Raw genomic sequence first — 26,388 nt, 5'->3', positions numbered from 1 at the left:
CCGGGGGCTTCGTTGATGCCTCCGATTATTTAATTCATTTTACTAAATGAACCGAAAAATGTCGGTTTTTGTAATCCTTAATACGTCTTGCTGAAACAGCGTTTTTTTGGGGGGGGCTCTAAACTTTTTTCTAAACCATTTTCAATGGAATAAATCATCGGGACAAGTAGAATGGCTCGTTGGGAAGCGGTGGAGGAGCCAGGACCACCCACGTCGCTACTAGCAGCTCAGGGTAAGCGAAAAAGATTAAAAAATTAGTATTGGAATGGAAAAAAGAACCGATATTATTCGGTTTTCGCACAGAAAGAGTTAACAGACACTCTTAACCCATTCAGGCCTAGAATTATTGAATGCTTTAACCAGTGAAAAATAGCAGATATACAAGCTCACAGCGCGGCACCGAGTGCCGCGCTGCGAGCTTGTAGATCTGCTATTTTTGAAAAAGTCGCGAAAATGTGTGCAAATCTTTGAATATATGTATTTTCAAAGCGAACGTTTGTAACTCATATTTTGCTTCTGGGTGGTCCCTGGAACTAGATATTTTGAGATGGGGGTCCGTGGCCAAATAAATATAATTGTGGGGGTCCTTCACATGAAAAGGTTTGAGCAAAATAGCCGATCTACATGCTCACAACGCCTCGCAGTGCGAGGCGTTGTGAGCATGTAGATCTGCTATTTTCACAATAGAACCGTGTTATCCAAAATGTAATGCCTATTTTCCATGAGGACTCCCATCTTTGCCATACCCTAGCTTTTGCTGAACTGACGCCACTGCTCTCTCTCTCTCTCTCTCTCTCATCTCTCTCTCTCTCTCTCTCTCTCCCTCCAACATCTTCAACAGGACATCAACAGAAATACTGACCACTTAAAGAAAGGTGAGTACAGTAGATATGGATGTATTATTCACTGAAATATGATATAAAGGTACTGTATATGAAACTGTATCCAACTGTTTTCATATGTGAAATTCAATTGGAAAAAAAATGACTATGATTATACCTCTCGGGGGAGGGTCTGATATGGTCCAATGGCCGCGGGTCTCGTTCGGGGCATTCGGAAATGCATTTTCCCTCAAGGATCCGATCTTTGAAAACGATATACTGTAAAATTATTATGCTTAAATGGACATACCCATAATTACCCATAAATACCAATAATGTAATGACATATTACATAATCCATAGTGTCTGTTCTACTCGGGGAGGTTGTGTCCGAAACACACAGTGCAGATGAGCGCGCACACACACACGCACGCACGCACACACACACACACACACACACACACACACACACACACACACACACACACACACACACACACACACACACACACACACACACACACACACACACATGCATGAGCATGAGGCAACCCTCTTCTGTAGCTCTGGGAGAGGTGGGGGAGGGGAGGATAGAGTAGATGAGAAAAGGACAAGTCTCAGAGTAAAGCTGGTTGCACACTGCTGTGTTTTCATTGCGTTTTGGACGTGTTCTTTTTTTTCTCTTTTTTATTAATCTATGTACGTGCTCCGAAATTCCCCCCGATATTTGACCGGAAAGCCGCAGCAGTGTGCAAAGACCTTTATGGTGGAAATAAGCATAATATAGCATCGGACACAGTGCAGGTCTAAAGCCCTGGCCAGACCCGATCCAATTATTCTCGGTGTTGGAATAAATTATTACGTTAAATAAATATGGATATGGATAAATCCATAACCAAAATAAGACAGAGACGAGCCAAAGGACAATCAATAAATTGCTGTATTGAAGAGAGTCAGACAAAGAGACAAACAGTGAGCATACCATCCTAGTGGCAGCTTGATAATTCTCTCCTCCAAAGATGGAATTTAACATACAGTATATAAAGAATACAGATTATGACAGTAAAATCGTGGGACGCATTGATTCGTTCCCATATCAAAACAATAAGACAGAGACATACAGTATAACCAAAACATGATCTCGTAGTCAGGGTCCAAATCCACTAGCCTGAACTTACAGCACAACCACAACATGGTCTCCTATACAGTATAGCTTTAAATTACTAACACCGACACTTTCACTTTTTTTTCTCAGCGTGTAGAAAATGGCCTCTGCCAGCACTCTCCTGTCTGAAGATCACTACCAGTGTTCCATCTGTCTGGACGTGTTCACTGATCCAGTCTCCACTCCATGTGGACACAACTACTGCAAAGCCTGCATCACACATTACTGGAACACTAATGGTGTGCGTAAGTGTCCTCTGTGTAACAGAACCTTCAAAAGGATACGAGGATTCTTCGTCAATACTTGCATTTCTGAGTTGGCTGACCAGTTTAGGAAGTCACTGCAGCTGAAAAGATATCACGACGCCAACCGAGAGGCTCCCAATGAGGTTCAGCAGATGATCCAGGAGAGACAAGAGAAGATTCACCAGATCCAACACTCAGTAGAGCTCAGCAGGAAAGATGCAGACAGAGAGAGAGCAGACAGTGTGCAGGTCTTCACTGCTCTGATCAGCTGTATTGAGAGAAGCCAGGCTGAGCTCATTGATGGGATTGAAGAGAAGCAGAAAACAACAGAGAAACAGGCTGAAGGCTTCATTAAAGAACTGCAAGAGGAGGTCACTCTGTTAGAGAAGAGAAGCTCTGAGCTGAAGCATCACTCACACTCTGAAGACAACCTCCACCAGAAATTCATCAACACCGGGTGGAGACCCACCAAGGACTGGACGAAGGTCAATGTCTATCAGTCTTCACATGTGGGGACAGTGAGGACAGCTGTGGCTCAGCTGGAGAAGACACTCAGTCAAGAGATGGAGAAGAAGCTGTGTGATTCTGAGCAGAGGAGGATCCAGCAATATGAGGTGGATGTGACTCTGGATCCTGAAACAGCACACTTTGAACTGATTCTCTCTGAGGATGGAAAACAGCTCAATCGGAATTCTGATCTCGATTCTGATTGTGATTCTGATTGTGATTCTGATTGTGATTCTGAGTTCCTCACTGACAACACAAAGAGATTCGATTTGTGCGCCTGTGTCTTAGGAAAACAAAGCTTCTCCTCAGGAAGGTTTTACTATGAGGTTCAGGTTACAGGGAAGACAGAGTGGAGTGTTGGAGTGGCCAGAGAGTCCATCAACAGGAAAGGATACGTCACACTGAGTCCCAACGATGGTTTCTGGTCTGTAATAATGAGGAAGAATGGAAACGAGTACGAGGCTAATGTTAACCGTCCTGTCCTCCTCCCTGTCAGAGAGGAGCTCCAGAAAGTGGGAGTGTTTGTGGATTATGAGGAGGGTCTGGTCTCCTTTCATGATGTGGAGGCCAGAGTTCATCTCTACTCTATAATTGGCTGCACCTTCACGGAGAAACTCTTTCCATTCTTCTGTCCATTGTTTAGTGGTGATAACTCTGCTCCTCTGATCATCTCTCCTGTCAATCACATGGATTAGACCAGGGGTTCCCAAACGTTTTAGCTCGAGACCCAAAAGAACAATCTGATGTCGGGACCCAAACAGTGAAAATAGTAGATCTACAAGTCTCACAACGCGTTGAACGTGATTGTAGATGGCTATTTTCACTAGCTTCTTTGGAAGTTAAAAAAAAAGAAATCTACAAACTCACAATGTGTCGTGAGCTTCAGTACCTAAAAATAACTTAGAAGTTTTTTGAATATGTATATATATATATATATATATATATATATATTTGTATTTGATACATTATTTGGAAAATTCATCAAGTTTGTTTTTAATTCATGGAGATTTTTTGAAGAAATAAATAATTACAAAGGAAAGGGTAGGAAACAAAATTAAGAGATTAAATTAATGGACTCACTCGCTAGCTTTCGCCGCGGACTGAAGACCTTTTCAGACTCCACCTAAACCCTTAAAACTACTGAAACACTCAATGACCATACTTGAAGCTAGTTAGCATTTGTTTTTTAGGTTTTTTTAGAATCTTTTTTTTTTCTTTACTGATTATATTGGTTCTTTAGATTGTTATTCATATGCATTTGTTATATTGCTGTTTGATTGATTGAAGACTTTATTAGAAGTTTGCATAGGAAAAGGTACAGTTTCATGACGGTACAGTTCACTGGTACAAGGTCTACTAAAAGGAGATCCATGAAAAGACTAAGCATATTTCCACAGGAAACCATTAAAGTATCTCATATAACATTGAATGACAGACGAATAGAACACAGTACTATGCAATAGATATGTAAATAAAAATAAAATGAAAGAAAACAGTAAGTCTGAACAAACTGTAAGTATACAAAGAAGGGGCAGGGGGGGGGGGGGGGTAGGGCTGGGCTAGGTTTGTCTTTTTACCAGTTGCGAACCAGTTGATGTTCTGTTCTTGTTTATTATAGTGATGTTTTATCTGCTTATTGTAGGTCACTTTGGATTAAAAGCGTCTGCTAAATGCCTAAACTGTAAACTGTAAATGGACTGTCAGTCAGGTGTTCGCTTGTAGATCTTTTCTGTTTGACCAGAGACATCCTGACTACACAGTGTTCTATCTACAGTTAGGCCTGTCAAAATTATTACATAATCGTCTAATCGCAATTATTTGACATCATCTCAATTATTTGATCATGATCGTCATAATCGTTTCCATGTTGAAAAAATGTTCATATCATTTCAAACATTTTCAAAAATAGTGGAAATAGCAGATCTGCAAGCTCACAACGCTTCGCGATGTGACACGTTGTGAGCTTGTAGATCGGCTATTTATACTAAAAAAATGTTATTTTTGGAGCGGTGTGTGTAACACAGCAGCTCCGCTATAGGCAGTAATGTGTGTCTGTCCTCACTAGTACGAGTGTGTCTGTCCTCACTAGTACGAGTGTGTCTGTCCTCACTAGTACGAGTGTGTCTGTCCTCACTAGTACGAGTCTGTCCAGTCAAGTTTGAAGAGGATCTGCACATGCGCGATTTTACCACCCACACACACATACACACACACACACAAACACACACACACACACACACACACACACACACACACACACACACACACACACACACACACACACACACACACACACACACACACACACACACACACACACACACACAAACACGTGCGCACAGCAGTTACACAACATTTCGGTACCTATCGAATTGAGTTCCCCTCCGCCCGGATGCATGGAGGCTGATGGGATACTGCAACATACTGCGTTATATAGATCTAAGACACAGAATTCAGATATCTAGAACACATAGAATCTAAAACATAGACCTGGAACTGCTTAAATTCACCGCTCCACTTCGAACGAGGTTTGATTTTTGAGTATAAAGTTATAAAATGCGTCAGTCAATTACGTATTTGTATATTTAGGTTTTGTGTCATATCTGCCCCGGGCAACCTCAAAGCCTACAACAAGCCAAACAGAAACAGAAAAAGAAAAATTGTTAATCTCAATTATTTGAGTGAGAATTAATTGTCATAATCGTGAGAGTCTCTGTGGACAACTTTAGAACACAGCTCAACATCTATTGTTTCACTCTTGCTTTCAGTCGATTTTTTGTTGTTATTCATTCATAATGTCTTCAATGTTTCGACTGATTCACTGCCTTTTGTGCTATTGTTTTGATGTTGTTAAATGCATTTCTTTTTTGCCAGTTTGATGTTCAATTATTTTAGCATTTTCTGTAAAGCACTCGTGCTTTATTCTTTCTCTGTTTTTTGATTGCTGTGTAAAACACGTTGAGCTGCCATTTCGTGTTGTGAAAGGTGCTACAGTATACAAATAAAGTTTATTATTATTATTATTATTATTATTATTACGCTGTACATACTGTAATTGTACATAAAGGTATAAGGGAGTTTTATCTATGCTCATTTTGAGCGTTGTGTAGCCTTTTATTACAGTTTTGACAGTTTCAACCTTAACTTTAACATAAACCAACACAAAGGAGATTTTGGATGTTGCTGTCATTGCTTTTGTTCATATTCAGTTCATTTCTTCCATCATGACTCTAGAACTACTGTAAATCCTTATTTAGGAATAAATAAACATGTCTCTTTCCTACTTCTTAGCCTGTTTGGTTTATTATGTTATGTCTGTTCAATTACTGGTGTTCGGTTTCAGATGTTAACAAGTGTTACCTCTTTTTACACATGGGAAAGTTGACTTTACATGAACTATAGTTCAAAGTTCAGTTCACCATTATTAAAATGAACTAGTTCAGTTCATAGTTCATAGCCTAATTCACATTTTTGAACTAAAAGTTCATGGATCCAAAAATCAACTGAACTATCTCTAAGCTGCCTCTAAGCCAGTAGTTTGATTGATTGATTGATTGAAGACTTTATTAGAAGTTTGCATAGAAAAAAGTACAGTTTCATGACGGAACAGTTCACTGGTACAAGGTCAACTAAAAGGAGATCTTAGGAAAGCACCTGGCTTATTTACACAGGAAACCATTGAAGTATCTCATATAACATTGAATGACAGACGGATAGAACACAATACTATGCAGATGATGTGATCAGGAGAAAAAAAATGCCGTAGGTCCCTATTTTGTTGTGCTCCCATCAAGTTAAGACCAGGATGTTTTGCTTTTGCAGTTGTGTTGCCCTTTGAAGCTCATCCCTCGTTTTCTGTTCACACCCTGAGTCTTTTGTCCCTTTGTATCCAAAGTAACCTCCTGTAGATTCCACCATGGATGGTCTGTTTGTTGCAAACAGAAACATGTGGTTCAGTCAGAAGGTTACAGCCAGATTGGAATCACAGTGATCTTTGTTCTGGGTGCCGGCCAGAGATTCAGAGGCTGCTGTGAATTTAATTACCTGTTCATGAAAATGTAACAATCAATAAATCAAACTTTAACAGACAGATTATTTGTATGAACCTTTATTTCTGCAAGTCTCAATTTGCAAGTCTCATTTATGCCCGTATGTATTATGTTAGGATTAATAGGATATGTTAGCAGTAAAGGACATTTGGAAAGATAGGAGATGTTATTACCCTTTATTGACATGCAGCTTTTCTTTCCAGACTCATTAGCATGCGAAAGTCTATTCATTTCAGTGAAGAGCTCTGATTTAGCTAGTTAAGTTTCATATGGCTTTTATATTTATTTCAAGATGTTTTAGGGTGTGCCAAATGTAGTTCTAAAGGCCCATTCCCACTGGGCCAGATAACAGATATCTGGAGATATTTCTCCAGATATTTTTCCATGCAAAGTGGATGGTAGATACAGATAAAAAAAATATTTGCCACAGATAAAAGTATCTGTGGCAAATATCTGTGGTAGACTTTTTTTTTATCTGTATCTACCATCCACTTTGCATGGAAAAATATCTGGAGAAATATCTCCAGATATCTGTTATCTGGCCCAGTGGGAATGGGCCTTAAGAGCGGCCATTTCTTGGGTAAACACAGCCTTACACAGGTGTTCTGATTAGACTATAGCATTAGTTCTATGCAATCAAACAATTGAAACACCTGTGTTTTGACCCAAGAAATGGCCGCTAAGGACTACAATGACGTAGCCGCTGGCACACACTATTGTTACATTTGCACTTGTAGAGGGTTGAAAATGGAAAAGGAGTTACCCCATATTTTTATTTATTTTGAGTACAAGTATTGTACTTGCATTCTCTTTCACGGAATGTACATGTAACAGTTATTTCCATTGCATTTGCATTGGCGTTATGGTTTTATTTTGGTCGTTGTTACACATCCAGGCCGCTAGAGGGCGCCTACGGTTTGGGGATCATTATATGTTACGTTCCTGCTGGAATTCACCAGAATAAATCCAGCAGTGAAACGATCAACATAAACAGAGCCTGTTCTGTCTTTCATTATACTTTACAGGTTAGTAAAACGGGATATAATGATCAGAATTCAAATGATATCAATGCTAAGCACCTATATGTTGCCATGGTTTGAACCAAGTGCATGTAGTGTCTCAAGAAAAGACGTTTTTATGAGTAGTGTAAAACACTGATGTGAGCTGCCTGCTGTTTAGCCAGGAGGACAACATGTCCCATACTAATGCTGGTGTTACTGTTAGCATGTTGTCACATGAAGGGAAAGACACAAAAGCATAAATGATGAAACAATATGGTGAATACATTAGCAAAGTGTTCATTAATAATTCTAAGGGGAATGTTATTGATTAATGGAATTTAATTCTGAAGTTATACAAGATATGTGGTGATGATACTGTATGACAAGGTGCTTTTTGGAGGGAAGCGCTCACTATCCCGACTATCCGCTGTTCCGACATGGTCGGCAGGTTAGTTACTTAGCGTCGGCAGGTTAGTTACTTAGCGTAAGGCAGGTTAGTTACTTAGCGTAAGGCAGGTTAGTTACTTAGCGTCGGCAGGTTAGTTACTGAGGTAAGGTTTACTGAGGTTAGGTTTAGGGTTGGGGGTAGAGTTAGGGTTAGTTTTAGTGTCGGAATACCGGCCCGTCGGAACACTGATGCGGACCCCTTTTTGGAAAAACAGGTTTAATGACCAAATGTGTTTATTTTGACATTATAATGTTGGGTTATATCATATGACATTATAATGTTGGGTTATATCATATGACATTATAATGTTGGGTTATATCATATTATGCAGTAATTGAAAACAAGGAAAACGTTACAGATGGGGGTTTTTGCATAAAAGCCAAAAACGATTTTCTTATTGGTGTTTTGGTGAAGTGAATTCAAGGGAATAAAGTACAACTAGGTGCCTTTATTGGTTTCTATATGAGAAACTGTATATATCCCTGCAAGGCCCGAATTACTTTCTACTGCCCCCCCCCCAAAAAAAAAAAAAAAAATCAGATGGTGTTGTAGGAGTCCTAATCACAGGAAAATGTAATGTAAAAAAATTAATAATGTTTTAAGGTTTTATAGCCATAAATCATAATTCATAAATCATGCTCTAATTTGCATTTTGGGGATATTTTTCACAATAATAACATGTTCTAGACGTTCTAATGATCACGAAAAACAATATTACAGGCATTTTACTTATGTTTTAGTGAGGAATAGCTTCAGTTAAAAAGTGAGATGTTGTTCGTCCAGACGCTGGAATTTCAACTTCTCTGGGAAGTGTGAATGTCATTCTCTGTGGTAGGTATGTATATGCAAATATCGTGGCCAATGGCATTGTAATACTAAACAATAGGATTTAATGGTGATGTTAATGTGAAAAAAGAACAGGAAAACAAATTATAACATTTAAAAAAATATATATATTTAAAAAAATGTTGCCAAAAAGCAACGCAGGGCCTTGCAGGGATACTATGTATTGTGTATTTTTGGGTGATTCTGTAATACATACTGCAATGTATTAAGGGGACTACTGTGATGAAGTTTCTGTGTTATATGAGTACAAATGGCCAACCCAAGATATTATTTAATAATATATACAGTTTGAGGTGTTATAGTTCTACCTTATGGTCATGTCATTTGATTTTGGAAATGTGAGAATAAATCCAGCAGTGAAACGATCAACATAAACAGAGCCTGTTCTGTCTTTCATTATACTTTACAGACTCTGCAGGTTACCCGCTCTCTGACCCCTAGCGGAGGCGGGCAACACACTCATCTAAAATACTGTTTGAACATATATGACTATGTATACTTTGAAGGCTATAAATAATCGAGATTGTGAAGTTATCAATTGGAAACTACATTTTGCCACCTGGGCCATTTGGATTTCAGTGGGAGGGACTCTCCTTTAGAATAAGGTCTCCTAGGGTTGGTTTAAGGCAAAGTCCTAGCCGCAAATTGCAACACTAGATTTTTATAATCGATTGAATCTAGGGTTGCAATACCTCCCATAGGGATCCAATGCATCAAAACAGTTTTTTTTGCTATCTGATTGTATTAAACAACTTCAAACTCACCAATATTGTGGCTCCATGGAAACCTTGGAATTTACTCTTTCTATCTGCAAAGTGTTTGTTTCAGAAACATCCACAGTAGTCATGTTATGAGCTACTTTCTATCCAAGAAATGTGGTTCAGGTGATAATTTTTTCTAAGTCCTGGAGTTTGGAAGCGCTCGTAGAAAATCCCTCAACGGTCCTGTGACCACCTGGTTCTAATGTCACATAATGCAGGAGGCAGCGGGACATGGCGTTATAGAAGACGAGCGCTTCCGAAGTTCAACACTTAGAAAATAAACCATGTCTGCTCGGATTTCTTGACAGAAAATACATCATAACAATTATACAGTGGATTTTTCAGAAACAAACACTTTGCAGATAGCAAGAGTAAATTCCAAGGTTTCCATGGAGCCACAATATTGGTGAGTTTGAAGTCGTTTAATACAATCAGATGCAAAAAAACTGTTTTGATGCATTGGCTGCCTATGGGAGGTATTGCAACCCTAGATTCAGCCGATTATACAAAAATCTAGTGTTGCAATTTGCGGCTAGCAAAGTCCTACCTCCATGTTCTGTGTGTATAACATTGTGCTAATTTACGGTGTGTTCTTCACTGCTCCTGATTTGCCGTGGGAGGACAGTCTGGACTCCTCCGGAAGCGACTGAGTATTTCCCGGTGAACCTAAGCGCAAAGGTGGGGGCCGAATGGGCAAGGAGGGTTGCGAGCTTATGAGAAACAACTAAAAACCTGGCGAAAACAGTTGCGTGCATTAGCGCAAGATGACGATAAAGGAAACCGTTAAATGGAGAACATTAAATTAACTTCTGAAAAGCCTACACGATAGATATAAAGACATATATTAAAACATGGCAAAAACAGTTACGTGCACATTAGCGCAAGATTATATGAGGATAAAGGAAATCGTTAAATGGAAAACATTAAATTAACTTCTGAAAAGGCTTCTAAGCCTACGCTATCTATAGCCTACTAATAACTAGTGAACCGCGATCTTGCCACACGTGAATAATTGTGGTTGTAAAGAATAACACAGACAATATAAATCCTTAGTCTAGTTGTGGGAAGAAAAGGATATCATCGGCCGAAATAACTTTTAAATATCTTGCAATTGGCGACGAGACTCTTACTAAATCGGCAAGAGTGCCTCTCATTCTCAATACATAAAGGCTAAGCTATATAACCTCTCCATCATCAGCAATAGTCAGTGGTGCGTGTTCCCCACACTCCCAAGCCCCCACCGTTGCGCTCAGGTTCACCGGGAAATACTTGGTCGCCCTCCGGAAGCTTCAACTTGAGAGGTAACATTAAATTAGTTCCACTGAGACATTTCCTTTTTTTTCCCACAGTTTGTAGGAAATGGCGTCTGCCAGCAGTCTCCTGTCTGAAGAGCAGTTCCTGTGTTCTATCTGTCTGGACGTGTTCACTGATCCGGTCACCACTCCATGTGGACACAACTACTGTAAAACCTGTATCACACGTTACTGGAACACTAACAGACCGTGTAAGTGTCCACTCTGTAACAAAACCTTCAAAAGGAGACCAGAAGTCTTTGTCAATACTTTCATTTCTGAGTTGGCCGAACAGTTTAGGAAGTCACTGCAGCTGAAAAATCACAACGCCAACCGAGAGGCTTCTAATGAAGTTCAGCAGATGATCCAGGAGAGACAAGAGAAGATTCACCAGATCCAACACTCAGTAGAGCTCAGCAGGAAAGATGCAGACAGAGAGAGAGCAGACAGTGTGCAGGTCTTCACTGCTCTGATCAGCTGTATTGAGAGAAGCCAGGCTGAGCTCATTGATGTGATTGAAGAGAAGCAGAAAACAACAGAGAAACAGGCTGAAGGCTTCATTAAAGAGCTGCAAGAGGAAATCAATCGTTTGGAGAAGAGAAGCTCTGAGCTGAAGCAGCTCTCAACTGAAGATCACCTCCACCTCCTCCACAACATCTCATCTATCAAAACCCCTCCACCCACAAAGGACTGGACAAAGGTCAAAGTCCACCATTCTCCACATGTGGGGACAATGAAGACAGCTCTGGCTCGGCTGGAGAACACAATGAGGACAGCTGTGGCTCAGCTGGAGAAGACACTCGGTCAAGAGATGGACCTGAGGAGGTTTCAACAATATGAAGTGGATGTGACTCTGGACCCTGAAACAGCACACGGTGCACTCATCCTGTCTGAGGATGGAAAACATGTGAGTGAGAATTCTGATTTTGATTTTGATTTTGGTTTTGATTCTGATTCTGATTCTGATTCTGATTCTGATTGTGATTCCGAGAACCTACCTGACAACACAAAGAGATTCGATTTTTTCGCCTGTGTCTTAGGAAAACAAAGCTTCTCCTCAGGAAGGTTTTACTATGAGGTTCAGGTTACAGGGAAGAATGCGTGGTGTTTAGGAGTGGCCAGAGAGTCCATCAACAGGAAAGGTGCATTCAAAATGAGTCCCAACGATGGTTACTGGTCTGTAATAATGAGTAAGAATGGAAATGAGTACGAGGCTAATGGTGACTCTGATGATGTCCACCTCCCTGTAAGAGAGGAGCTCCAGAAAGTGGGAGTGTTTGTGGATTATGAGGAGGGTCTGGTCTCCTTTTATGATGTGGAGGCCAGAGTTCATCTCTACTCTTTCACTGGCTGCTCCTTCACTGAGAAACTCTTTCCATTCTTCAGTCCATTGTTTAGTGATGATGACTCTGCTCCTCTGATCATCTCTCCTGTCAATCACATAGATTAGACCAGGGGTTCCTAAACGTAATCGCAATTATTTGATCATGATCGTCATAATCGTTTCCATGTTGAAAAAATGTTCATATCATTTCAAACATGTTCAAAAATAGTGGAAATAGCAGATCTACAAGCTCACAACGCTTCGCGATGTGACACATTGAGAGCTTGTAGATCGTCTATTTAGTATAAAGTTGTCAAACATGTCAGTCATTTCTTTGTAGGTCTATATTTAGATTGTGTCATATCTGCCATGAGCAACTTCAAAGCCTACAAGCCAAACGCAATTATTTGAGTGAGAATTAATTGTCATTTAAAATGTCATAATCGTGACAGTCTCTGTAGACAACTTTAGAACACAGCTCAACATCTATTGTTTAACTCTTGCTTTCAGTCGATTTTTTGTTGTTATTCATTCATAATGTCTTCAATGTTTCGACTGATTCACTGCCTTTTGTGCTATTGTTTTAATGTTGTTAAATGCATTTCTTTTTTGCCAGTTTGATGTTCAATTATTTTTGCATTTTCTGTAAAGCACTCGTGCTTTATTCTTTCTCTATTTTTTGATTGCTGTGTAAAACACGTTGAGCTGCCATTTCGTGTTGTGAAAGGTGCTACAGTATACAAATAAAGTTTATTATTATTATTACGCCGTACATAATTGTACACAAAGGTATAAGAGGAGTTGTATCCATGCTCATGTTGAGCTTTGTGTAGCCTTTTATTACATCACATCCTGAATGACAAAATCATAAATCTTATGTAAATCATAATGTCTGCTGCCAATTTGTATAATCTTTAAACATGTTTGAATCAAATCGGTAACTATAGGCCTATCACTGTGTTCATGTATATTCAAATAAGTGACGGTTTTGACAGTTTCAACCTTAACTTTAACATAAACCAACACAAAAGAGATGTTGGATGTTGCTGTCATTGCTTTTGTTCATATTCAGTTAATTTCTTCCATCATGAATCTAGAACTACTGTAAATCCTTATTTAGGAATAAATAAACAATGCTTCTTCCTACTAGCTTTATTTGTTATGTATGTTCAATTATTGGTTATAGTTGGGAGTTTTGCATTTTATTCTTTTTATATTGTTCAAATTATAACGAATACATTATGAAACATAACTAGTGTTATGAATTTAGATTAAAAACATTTACACTAATGGTATACACATAATTAAAGTAGCTATAGTCAACTTTTTCATTGTAGGGCCGACACTTTGTTTACATTCTAGTCTTACATCCTAGTCTATAGACTAGAATGTAAACAAAGTGTTGGTCTAACAATGGCCAAAATGATTATTTTACGCTTTTTGTGGTCATTTTTTAATAGAAACACATATATTAAGCTTATTTTTTTATAAAATATTTTCGAAACATTATTTTTATTTTAGTATCCGTTTTTCAAGAAAAGGTTGACTATAGCTCCTAATGTCTCATGTCTTATTCATACCTGAGGCTAAATATAATATTTGAAAACCACTAAATACAGTATATAATATCATAAAATAATGTAATATTATGTTGACACAGAATCAAATGTTTTTTGGTCATGATTCACCAGGAGTCTGGAGGCTCAAAATAATTTATATAAATATTTTCAGAAATCTCTGTGGGGAAAGACATTAATGGGTTTTCTATCTGTGGCACCACTGCTCCTTCCGAATAGGCTGCGTCCCAACAGCATCGCTGTAACGCATCCTGACCTCTGCATCCACAACAGATACAGATAGTAAGGGAGAGTTAGCCGAGTATTAAACCAACCTGGGAACTAAATCTAAATCAATATCTTTTTTCACAAATGTGTTCATAAAGGTGTCTACTATCACCTCTGCACTTTCTCAATCACAACTCCCTTGGGGAACTTTGTGGGAACCAATCAAAGTTGGGGGTATCCCGAGGGCCTGGGATTAAAGGGGGGGGGGGGGGGGGGAATGGCCAATATGAGCATATGGGGTGTGTAATTAGGGTATTTTGAGGCTGCTGAATCCATTCCAACCATTAGTTATCAGTAAAAATGACTCCTTGGCCATAACATAGGCCACAACAAGCTACCTTTTTGTGTCCACGAGACATATAATATTGGCAATTAAAAAAATGGTTGGAGTATAGGGTTTGAATTCATGAAAACTATTCAAGATCAGGCGGGTAAGCGGCTAAGTGCACATCATGACACACATGATAACATGATACAATCTGACAAGGAACACTCAAAAGGGTTTAAAAGCATGGGGACTAACAGGACACAGGTGAACTCGAATTACATGATTGGCTAAGCCTTAGTCAATTAGGCCTATTTTATGGCCAAGGAGTCATTTAAACTGAAAACGAATGGATTCAGCAGCCCAAAAATACCCTAATTACACACCCCATATGCTCATATTGTTATATTTTATCCCCTTTAATCCCAGGCCCAGGTATCCCGATACCCCCGACTTTGATTGGTTCCCACAAAGTTCCCCAAGGGAGTTGTGATTGAGAAAGTTCAGAGGTGATAGTAGACACCTTTATGAACACATTTGTGAAGAAAGATATTGATTTAGATTTAGTTCCCAGATTGGTTTAATACACGGCTAACTTTCCCTTACTAAGAGACAGTTTACTGACTTGGAAGAGTTGGAGTGAGTAAGCACAGTGCTGTGCTGCCCCCTAGTGTCATGTGTCTAGGGATGGGTATCATTCACCTTTGAATCGAAGTGATACCTTTTTCGATACCTGGGAATCGATACGATACCTTTTTCGATACCATTTTCGATACTTTTTATTTAAGTTTAACTGCTCTATCGCTGCTGCGGTAGAGCAGGGGTGATGATGATGATCACACAGTGTGGCGGAGCGGAGAGTATAGACATTGGATCATCATTATAATAATAAACATTAGGCCTATAGGCTATTGTCGGTTATTTTCCACAGTAACGAGTGTAGCCTACTAAAGCAGTCATTAAACTCTCAGTAGCCCAACTGTTACATATGTGATCGGGTATTATGATTCTACTTGGAGGAAGATAATAATTATTTTCTTCAAAAAAGGGGTGCTATCCCCTGATGATACACCCTGGGGTGCTATCCCCTGATGATACACCCTGGGGTGCTATCCCCTGATGATACACCCTGGGGTGCTATCCCCTGATGATACACCCTGGGGTGCTATCCCCTGATGATACACCCTGGCAACAATAGCCAATGAAAACGGCATGAACCTACAGACACCGGAAGTGGCGGAAGTGCTGCGGTTAACGGAAGTTACGTCATGCCTTGCAGTTCGTTTACATAAAGATTGTAGCTCTTAACTCACTCTTAATAGGTGTCCTTTGTCAGAATCCATGTTTTTGTTTGGATATTGTTTATTACGAGCGCAACCGATGGGTCGGGAGAAGTAGAACAGTTTGTTTTTTTTGCCAGCGGGGAATATGAAACAACAATAACATCCGGTGAAATTCTCCCGGTGGAAGTAGCACTGTTTCATGCCGTTTCAGCCTATGGTCTTGGCCAGGCTTTTCTCTTCACAGATGAGTAAGCCTGGCTACGCGAGGCTACTGATGATATGTATTCATCTCATGCAACTGCTGCTATGTGGACCTACCAATGTGTTACTACTCTTAGGTTTCACTTCATAATGAGCGAGTGAGAAAGGGTGACAGATGTTGAATGTTCCTGTTGAATACGTTTTCACAGTTTTTCCATCTTACATTCAGTGTTGCTACAGTATGTAGTCATTACTGCATTGATTGGCTTTGAAACACATTGACACGTTGCCAATAGTTGTCTTGCTCGTGTAAATAATGTCTAAATGAAACATCCTAACAGTCTAGATGCAGTGCATAAACATGGTTGCAGTTTTACACAGTGGCGTCAGTTCAGCAAAAGCTAGGGTATGGCAAAGATGGGAGTCCTCATGGAAAAGAGGCATTACATTTCATATAACACGGTTCTATTGCGCTGCGAGGCGTTGTGAGCATGTAGATCGACTTTTTTCACAATGTCTGAAAAAAAAACGTTTTTTTTTACACAGGTTTCTACGGTTTCTTGGGCTGGATATGGCAGCCTGGAATTGTTGTTCAAGTGCAGCTAAACTTAGCATGTTAGTAAACATGCCACATGAATTGCACCTGTGCAGCTGACCTACAGAACCAGGGAATATACCATTTTGTCAAGATGGGGAGAATAAAAGTTTGGAGAATATAATTATTAGGGCTGGGATGCGATTAAATATTTTAATCTAATTAATTACAGGCTCTGTGATTAATTAATCGCAATTAATCGCATTTTAATCGCACATCGATATTTGACCTGAGAAGCAACTTTTTTTAAGTAAAACACATTTTGTTGTACGAGTGAATCAACAAGTGAGTTTTTTAAATCTAAATTTCGCATCCACTGGGCCAAGCAAAGCGCTCTGATTGGCTACTTCTCCCTTTGCGTTTGTCTCTTCTTGGTTGGTGCATCGCTATGATCGGTATGCCCAAAACTAAAGGTTCTGTGGTGCAAAAACTAAGTGCGATTAAAATGCGTGAATTTTTTTAATCGCGTTAATTTTCTGTAATTAATTAATCGCAATTAATCAGTTAAAGTCCCAGCCTTAATAATTATTATACTTGTTAAAGTGACCATTTTGTATTTTACTGTAATTTAACAACATAATAACCAGCACAGATAGCTTAGAACTAACTTTTATCTTCCCCCCTGGACCCAGGGTATGGCAGCTGCATACCCCTGCCATACCCAATTGACGCCCCTGGTTTTACATCAGCTGCAGATGAGAAGAGTGTAGGGTGTGAAGGGTTAACAGCATACTGTACAAGGAGGAAGTTTCTCAACGTGTCTAAAGGTGACGTTTGGTGACAGCGCTCACACTCTGCAGAAAACCTTCAACAGGACTTCAACAGAAATACTGAGCGCTTAAAGACAGGTGAGTACAGAGGATATTGATTTATTAGTCATTAAAAGAGAATATAAGGTATCATAAAACTGTATCCAAACGTGCTTAAATTTCACCCTATTTTCATATTCCTTGAAATTCCTCTGTCTGATCTTCTAATTAGTAAAAGGCAAGAAATGTTTATTTGTCAAGTACTGTATAGAGTATTGTTCGACATTCCGCCTATTGTGATCTTTTCACAATACAATCCAGACCAAACGTATAACTATTAAAGGGTGACTTCTTCCAAACGCTATTTTAATGAAGTTGGACTGTTCTAAGGTGTCTACATGGACCTCCACACTGAAGAGCACCGTGAAGGGCAGTCCACCACGGAACGTTTAGAAGATATGTAAACACCATTTAACAACATTAAGTTGATTTTTAATGGTGGCAGTAAATGTGTTTGCACACAATACAAATGACCTAATTAAAGGTGCAAACAAATGCATAAAGAACTAAAGGAATGTCAAACTAAAAAAAACATGATACAGTCTGACTAGTTTATTAACAGTCTTAAAGGTGATTGACATCAGCTGGAAGAAAGGCCAGTCTGAACTACAAGAAACATGGGGGCTGTAGTCCACTGGAACTACAAGAAACATGAGGGCTGTAGTCCACTGGAACTACAAGAAACATGGAAGTCCAAGAAAGCTAGATTAACGACACAGATATAAAAAGCTAGATACCTCGTCCACCCGCTGCAGTTGATTGGAGCGACCCGTCCAACTTGGTGGGCACAAAAGAGCAAGTGTTGAGGCTACCACTCAAAAAAACTACTGGCGTGTCTTTTCTGGGACTTTTCCATTCAAACCTGCCTCTGATTTGCCTACCGACCTTGTTGTCTGTTACGCACACAGAAGAATTCCAAGCCTGTCAATCAAAAATGCCCACCAAGGCGAGACGGGTACCAGAGAGCCGGAAGAGGCGTCTACCTTTTTATGTCTGTGGATTAACGATTGCGACCTTTGTCATATACAGTAATTGGTTCAGATAGGTTGTTTAATGATTAGCTACTTGTTTTTCAGTGTGCACATGTACAACATTTTATTGAGGGCTCTAAACAGCGGCAGGTATCATTTCTGGCTCTAGTCTGTAGTATCATGAGATTTGGTTGTCAATGGAAAATCTCGCAATACTTGGCATAAAACTTTACGGTCTATGGTTCATAAAAAAGTTTTTCACCTTTAGACACCTCTATAAATTCATCCAGTGTACACATTGAAAAGCAACACATCAGAAAACAATGTGTGATACTACGTGTCTACTTTTATTGTCCTGAATCAAGTATTTTACAAAGGTTTCATTCAGACATTCAGAAATAGAGCGTTTTCCCACCCAGTGCGACCCTTTTAACCTTTCCATTGAGAGAGATGGGGGGAGACATGCGGCAAAGGTTGTCCGGATCGGGAATCGAACCGGCGACGCCACCAGGCATCAATGCCTATATGGTATGCGCTTAGACCAGTAGGCCACCGGGCACCCCAGGGTTGTTTTATTTTTATTTTTTTTATTTTCTTTCAATTCCCCCCAAATGATCAATATTCAAAGTTTACATGTTTGAGAGAGGGCGAGAGAGAGAGACTTGTCCTCAATTAAGACTAAAATAATGATTGGGTTTATGAAAAATGAATTATTTTACCTTCTTTAACTCATTGAGTGCCTATCCCGAATATGTTCGGGATATATTATCGCATACCAGAGTGCCTATCCCGAACATGTTCGGGATATTAAAAAAAAAAAAAAAAAAAATGTTTTTTTTTTTTTTTTTTTTTTGGACCCCATCAAATCTAGTGAACATGATTTCAATCGCGATTTTGCATGTTCCACCCCCATACAACCCCATCTAACATACAGGGCAGCCATGTTTGTTTACATAACATGTAAAACATAATGGCGATTATCTCAAGAATGCCTGAACGGATTTCCAATCGGATTTTTTTGTTTGAAAGCTGTGAACAAACTGCACAAATCCACTTCAATGCAATCCAGGATTGCATTGGATTTTTTAGAGCTCATTCTTCTCTGTTTTTTTCCCATGCATGAGGTGTGCAAGGTTTAATCATGGCTAAGTTGACGAAAATAAGGCTTCTAAAATGCTTGGTAACCAATAGCTAACTTCAAGCTAACTTCATCCTCTTCCTGTACATGCACAAAGGAAAGTGTTCAGGCAAGTCATGGCTGCAGGGCTTCTGCATATACCAGCATATCTCTATGGGATTTTCTATGGCCACTGGGCGCCCTCTAGTGGTGAACGGGGTGGCACTCAAAGAGTGGCACTAAGGGTAAATTTGATCTGTAACACCACAGATGTCACTATTGTTGGTAATGTTAACTAGGCTATATAAAAATAAAAATAAAGTCATTCCGTTTTGGAAGTGTGTTCTAATATTACAGATAGAGCACTACACAGTAGTGTGAGGACCTATTGTAATCGCAAAGATTATTAGGGCCCGAGCACTGCACACAGCCTGAAGCCCTATTGTAATCATAGTGGTTATTAGGGCCAGAGCACTGCACACAGTATGAAGCCCTATTGTAATCATAGTGGTTATTAGGGCCCGAGCACTGCACACAGTGCAAAGCCCTATTGTAATCATAGTGGTTATTAGGGCCAGAGCACTGCACACAGTATGAAGCCCTATTGTAATCATAGTGGTTATTAGGGCCCGAGCACTGCACACAGTGCAAAGCCCTATTGTAATCATAGTGGTTATTAGGGCCCAAGCACTGCACACAGGGCAAAGCCCTATTGTAATCATAGTGGTTATTAGGGCCCAAGCACTGCACACAGTGCAAAGCCCTATTGTAATCGTAGTGGTTATTAGGGCCCGAGCACTGCACACAGTGTGAAGCCCTATTGTAATCATAGTGGTTATTAGGGCCCAAGCACTGCACACAGTGCAAAGCCCTATTGTAATCGTAGTGGTTATTAGGGCCCAAGCACTGCACACAGTGCAAAGCCCTATTGTAATCGTAGTGGTTATTAGGGCCCAAGCACTGCACACAGTGTGAAGCCCTATTGTAATCATAGTGGTTATTAGGGCCCGAGCAGGCGAGCACTACACAGTAGTGTGAGGACCTATTGTAATTGTAAAAATTATTTGATCCAAAATGAATGGAGTTTTTGAGGTGCAAAACAAACTCCAAAAGTTGCGCAACTTTGCACACACATCACAGTGGCGAAAAGTTACGTATTCTAAAATTCTCTAAAAGGGGCGTGGCCTAATTGCTCAATACCGCCCCTAAGGAGTTTCAACGGTGCAGCCCCATCGGCACACACCTGTATCGGACTAACAAAAAAGTCTCTTGGCGCCACGTCCAAAACCAAACAGGAAGTCAGCCATTTTGACATCTTTGTGGCATTTTGGCGCATTTTAGGCCGTTTTCACGTGTCGCACTTTAACAAACTCCTCCAAGGGAGTTAATCGGATCAACTTCAAATTCGCTCGGCATACACAAGACACGTTAAAGCTATACTGTGTAAGTTGCTCAACTTGTGGTCAGTAGCTCTATAGCAAACCTCGGTCGCGTCCGCGTCTTTCGGCCGTTTTTCGGTTCTCACACCCCCGTGTCTGCCTCCACCTCGCCGAGATCTATCTTTTGAGGGGTCCCTGGTTCCTGTGCGTTCAGCCATTCCGGAGATACACTCCTTCACCCATGCCTCCCTGTGCAACCGTGACACACGGGAGACTACAAATATGGCCGCCCTAGCGACCCCACTCCAAGATGCGCTGTGATTGGCCAGGAGTGTATAACCCTCGCTGTGATTGGCCGGTAGTATGATGACGTCATTTTGCCGCGAAATTCTCCCCCCCTCACGGCTCATAGAAAACATATAAAGAGAAGGCTTTTGAAGCTGAAAATAACGGAGTGGGGGTTCTAAAACTTTAGCGATTTAACAGTTAGGACCATTTTAAGATTTGTTTTATAAAAAAAAGTTACATGGTATAACTTTAACGATGAACAGTTGTGCGAATCGTGAGCTTTCGTAAAATGCCCGTGGCAAAGCGTCAAACTTCCTTTGCCAAACAGGAAGTGCCCCCTCTTCTGATTGGTCGATACTTGATTGTTCCTTTTTTTGGCTTTAACTCATCAACCGTTTGTCGTACAAACTTGTGGGTGGTGTCATTTGACTTGATTAAGAGTCCTTAACCTTGGTCAGAATTTTTGGTCAGAATTTATTGAGAGGATTGCCCCTTGAGATGCAGCATCTCATTTTAGAGGAGGTCCTAAACACATACAGTAACATTACATTCAGTACAAAAACACATGACTAGACACACAAAGACACTACATACAGTACAAAAACATATGACTAGGACATTACATACAATGCAAACACACAACACGTGCAGTACAGTTAGCTTGCTCACCATCTCCAACCCCTACCACAACCCCAACTCGTTTAAGCAAAAATGCGAGAATGAAATACTTTGGCTTAAGTAAAAGAAAATAATAATAATAATAATAATAATACTAATAATAGTAGGGGTAACAATAATAATAGTAATTAATAAATTGAAAGTACAGATACAATCAATATTAGAAGCATGAACAGGTTGTTTCAAGATGTGAGTACAAGGAAGTCCTGAAGCGGCCAAAATATGTAACAGATCTGATTGAAAGAGGGAGATTGTTCCAGTCAGATGGAGCTTTGTAGTGGAATGCCCTGCGTCCAGATACAGTGGTTATGTTTGGGGGGACAGTGAAATAGGGATGTTGTGAGTTCCTGAGTGGAACTTAATTGGTTTAACTCAGCCCCGCTCCCTCTTCTGATTGGCCAAAACTTTATTTGGCTATAATTCATCAACCGTTTGTCGTACAAACTTGTGGGTGGTGTCATTTGACTTGTTTCCTTGTCCTTGATTGGTGCCCCGCCCCCTCTTCTGATTGGCTGCTGCCCCTTGTGACGTGGGTAGAGCTGCGAGGGCCCTGTCATCGCTGCTTGCAGCTTTAATTTATATTGTTTTTTTTAGTTAAATCACAGGTAAATTTGACCCCTGACACCAACAGAGTCAGAGGTTTCTAACAGAATGCAAGGGTTAAATCTCTTACTGTCCTTATTTACAGCCAGTGCTAAAGATTGTGATTGTTGATTATTATTATAATGTACTCTGCTGTGACCTGTCCAACTCGGGAACGATGTAAATAGGGAATGAATGCCCCACCCTTTAATGCAAACCCCATTATACCTGTACGACATGTTTCGTGCTGGTTTGGAAAAACGCGCATCGGGTCGGGTCGAGGCCGGGCACTGCACTCCGCGCCTTGGCGGGTAACGCGCGTGCCGAATCTGAAGCCGTTGGGACGAACGGTTCTCGAGATATGCGGATTACACACACACATACATACATACATACATACACCCAGAGACTTCTCGCATTTATTGTAAGATATATACATCTCTTTGTTGACGTTAACCGTGATGCATGACTTATTTGCATTTGGAGGATTCTCCTCATTCCCCCGATAACACAGACTTACAGATACAGTAGGGTGCACAAAGGGTTGTGCGCATAGGCGATTTTAAGGGGTGTCCTAGGGTGCACGTGCACCCCCTGGCCGCCAGGCGGCCATTTTGATTTTTTTTTTTTTGTAATGTAACTTTATTTTATAATTATTAAATAAAACAGTGATCGTGATTTGTAAAATGTGCGCAAAAAGAGAGGTGGAGGGGCAAGTATAGTAGTTCACTCGACACTGACAGTAATGCTAATGAACGTGAACCAGAGGAGGTGGACGGAGCTTGCAGCAGCAGTGATCCAGCCACCGACATCACTGTGGAAGGCTCGCCGTTGCCGGAGACCGAGGCCCCGGTTCCTCCACAGCAAGCAAGCCCCACTCCAGACTCAACTGTTGTTACCCCAGGCCCAGACCCAGAGGAGCCAAATGAAGCCAACTTTGTTCATGAAAGAGACCCTTGCCATGGCCCGGATAAAGCCAAGCAGTTTTTGGCTTTGGGTCCATATCAGCCAGAAGATGTAGAATGTCCATTAAAGGCCACTGGCGAAAAACAACGCAAATTCAGAAAGGAGTGGTTTAAAGATTTTGCCTGGCTGGAGTATAGCGTGCGCCATGACCGGGCGTTCTGCTTTCCATGTCGGGCCTTTGGTTCTGAGAACGCCGAGCAAGCTTTCAGGAGGACAGGTACATAAAGACACATCTCTGTTTACACAATGCTGTTGTACTCCCTCCAAGTGCATAGTCTATTATGTTCCCTTTTTTCAACTGTTTCGTTATATTGAAGAGAATGTGCGCAAAAAAAAAGAAATGGAGGACACGACACTGTTTGAAAAGAAACTTGCTTTTTTTCAAGAGAAGGGAATGCATAATTCTGATTCATTTGGTACATTAAAACACGTCTACACACTGTACCTCACCATACCAGTTACGAGTGCTTCAGCTGAGCGCAGTTTCTCTACTTTGAGACAACTAAAAACGTATTTACGGACAACCATGACTGATGACATTTTACAGATTGAGAAAATACACGAAATTAAAGTGCAGAAAATAATTGAAAGGTTTGCAAGTGCCAAAACCCGGAGGCTGCAGTTCATTGTGTAATAAGGATGTGTCTACTATTTGTTTTTGTGAAATGCTTATTTGACACTGTAAATGACTGCTTGATTGCTTGATGAATGATGATTAACTTGATGTTTGGCTTTATATGTCCTGGCTGTGCTGCCTCTGTCTGCAAAATAAGTAAATAAATCCTATAGATAGACATATGGTGTCTAGAAAAAGAAGCACCTGTTTTACACTTTTTTTTGTTTATATTGTGTTACATTTGGGTACAAAATTAACTGCAGAAATCCGCTAAAACAACATTACAAAACCGCTAATATCCGCAATTTTTTTGCACGCGCTGCACGCACGTGCATGAGGTAATAGAGGTCGTGCACCCCCTGCTGGAAGAGGCTAGAATCGCCTATGGTTGTGCGCAACCCTTTATGAGGGCTCATAGACTTAACCATTTCAAATGGGGCAGCCCTCAAGTCCTTGAAGACTTCAAGTCAACACAAGCCTAAATCAGTGAGTCTGTAAAGGGGGTTCCACACAGTACGCGGTCACCGCCTGCTAGTAATTCATTTTCAATGAGAGGTTGTGTCTTTTTCAGCCACGCAGCGAAGTTTTGAGGCGGCGAGGAGAGCGTGCGCGGTCTCGTGAAATCCCCCGCGAGCGTGCTCGTTTGTGCATACGTACACGGGCGGTGAGAGATGGATTGTGTTCATCTTTGTGAAATACAGCGGACCGTGGAACCCCCTTAAGGGAGCGGATTGGAAACGGTCTTTATGTAAGTCACAGTCGCCATAATAATATTCACAATATCAAAACAAAAAACACACACCAACATCATGTTCATTATGTCCTCAACTTCATTAAAATAGGGTTTGGGTGTAAAATAAAGTTGCTCTTTAACCTCTGATAAGTAGCATTCAAGAACTACTACTGATACTTTACTTTTATTCTCTGTGTTTAGAAATGGCTTCAGCCAGTCTGAGGAACCTGCCTGAAGATCAGTTCCAGTGTTCTATCTGTCTGGACGTGTTCACTGATCCAGTCACCACTCCATGTGGACACAACTACTGCAAAGCCTGCATCACACAGCACTGGAACACCAGTGATGTGTGTAAGTGTCCACTCTGTAACAAAACCTTCAACAGGAGACCAGAAGTCTTTGTCAATACTTTCATTTCTGAGCTGGCCGACCAGTTTAGGAAGTCACTGCAGCTGAAAAGAAACCCCAACGCCAACCGAGAGGCTGCTAATGAAGTTCAGCAGATGATCCAGGAGAGACAAGAGAAGATTCACCAGATCCAACACTCAGTAGAGCTCAGCAAGAAAGATGCAGACAGAGAGAGAGCAGACAGTGTGCAGGTCTTCACTGCTCTGATCAGCTGTATTGAGAGAGGCCAGGCTGAGCTCATTGATGGGATTGAAGAGAAGCAGAAAGCAACAGAGAAACAGGCTGAAGGCTTCATTAAAGAACTGCAAGAGGAAATCACTCAGTTGGAGAAGAAACGCCACCTCCACAACATCTCATCCATCAACACCCCTCCACCCACCAAGGACTGGACAAAGGTCAATGTCCATCAGTCTCCACATGTGGGGACAGTGAGGACAGCTGTGGCTCAGCTGGAGAAGACACTCAGTCAAGAGATGAAGAAGCTGTGTGATGCTGAGCTGAGGAGGATCCAGCAATATGAGGTGGATATGACTCTGGATCCTGATACAGCAAATCCCACCCTCATCCTGTCTGAGGATGGAAAACAAGTGAGTCATGGAAACGTAAGGAAGAAACTGCCTGACAACACAGAGAGATTCTCTGTATGTGCCAGTGTCTTAGGAAAACAAAGCTTCTCCTCAGGAAGGTTTTACTATGAGGTTCAGGTTACAGGGAAGACTGGGTGGAGTTTAGGAGTGGCCAGAGAGTCCATCGACAGGAAAGGTGAAAACACACTGAACCCCAACAATGGTTACTGGACTATAGTGTTGAGGAATGGAAATGAGTACCAGGCTGCTGCTGGCCCTGCTGTCCTCCTCTCTGTAAGAGAGGAGCTCCAGAAAGTGGGAGTGTTTGTGGATTATGAGGAGGGTCTGGTCTCCTTTTATGATGTGGAGGCCAGAGTTCATCTCTACTCTTTCACTGGCTGCACCTTCACTGAGAAACTCTTTCCATTCTTCGGTCCATGTCTTAATGCTGGTGGTAGAAACTCTGCTCCTCTGATCATCTCTCCTGTCAATCACACTGATTAGACCAGGGGTTCCTAAACCTTTAAGCTCGAGACCCAAAAGAAAAATGTCTCCCCGGGACCCAAACTAGTGAAAATAGCAGATCTACAAGTCTCACAACATGTCATGAGCTTGTAGTTTGTATATA

The 26,388-nt window shown here is 40.8% G+C and overlaps 1 protein-coding gene across 1 annotated transcript; it reads left to right on the top strand.

The window, feature by feature from the left end:
* Positions 1 to 2,086: 2,086 nt before the first annotated feature.
* On the top strand, positions 2,087 to 26,264 carry LOC308304966 (uncharacterized protein; the record flags this gene model as incomplete). The annotated part of the gene is made up of 6 exons (XM_080749589.1): positions 2,087 to 2,428; positions 3,071 to 3,192; positions 11,097 to 11,144; positions 11,382 to 12,527; positions 25,172 to 25,334; positions 25,578 to 26,264. The coding sequence occupies 6 exons, from the start codon at positions 2,087 to 2,089 to the stop codon at positions 26,262 to 26,264; spliced, it is 2,508 nt and encodes an 835-aa protein (XP_080605715.1).
* Between the last annotated feature and the right edge of the window lie 124 nt (positions 26,265 to 26,388).

Source organism: Nannobrachium achirus (assembly GCF_963921795.1).
Source record: "Nannobrachium achirus genome assembly, chromosome: 19".
Taxonomy (NCBI): Eukaryota; Metazoa; Chordata; class Actinopteri; order Myctophiformes; family Myctophidae; genus Nannobrachium; species Nannobrachium achirus.
The sequence above is the reverse complement of the archived record's forward strand: the minus strand, read 5'-3'. Positions and strand labels throughout refer to the sequence as shown.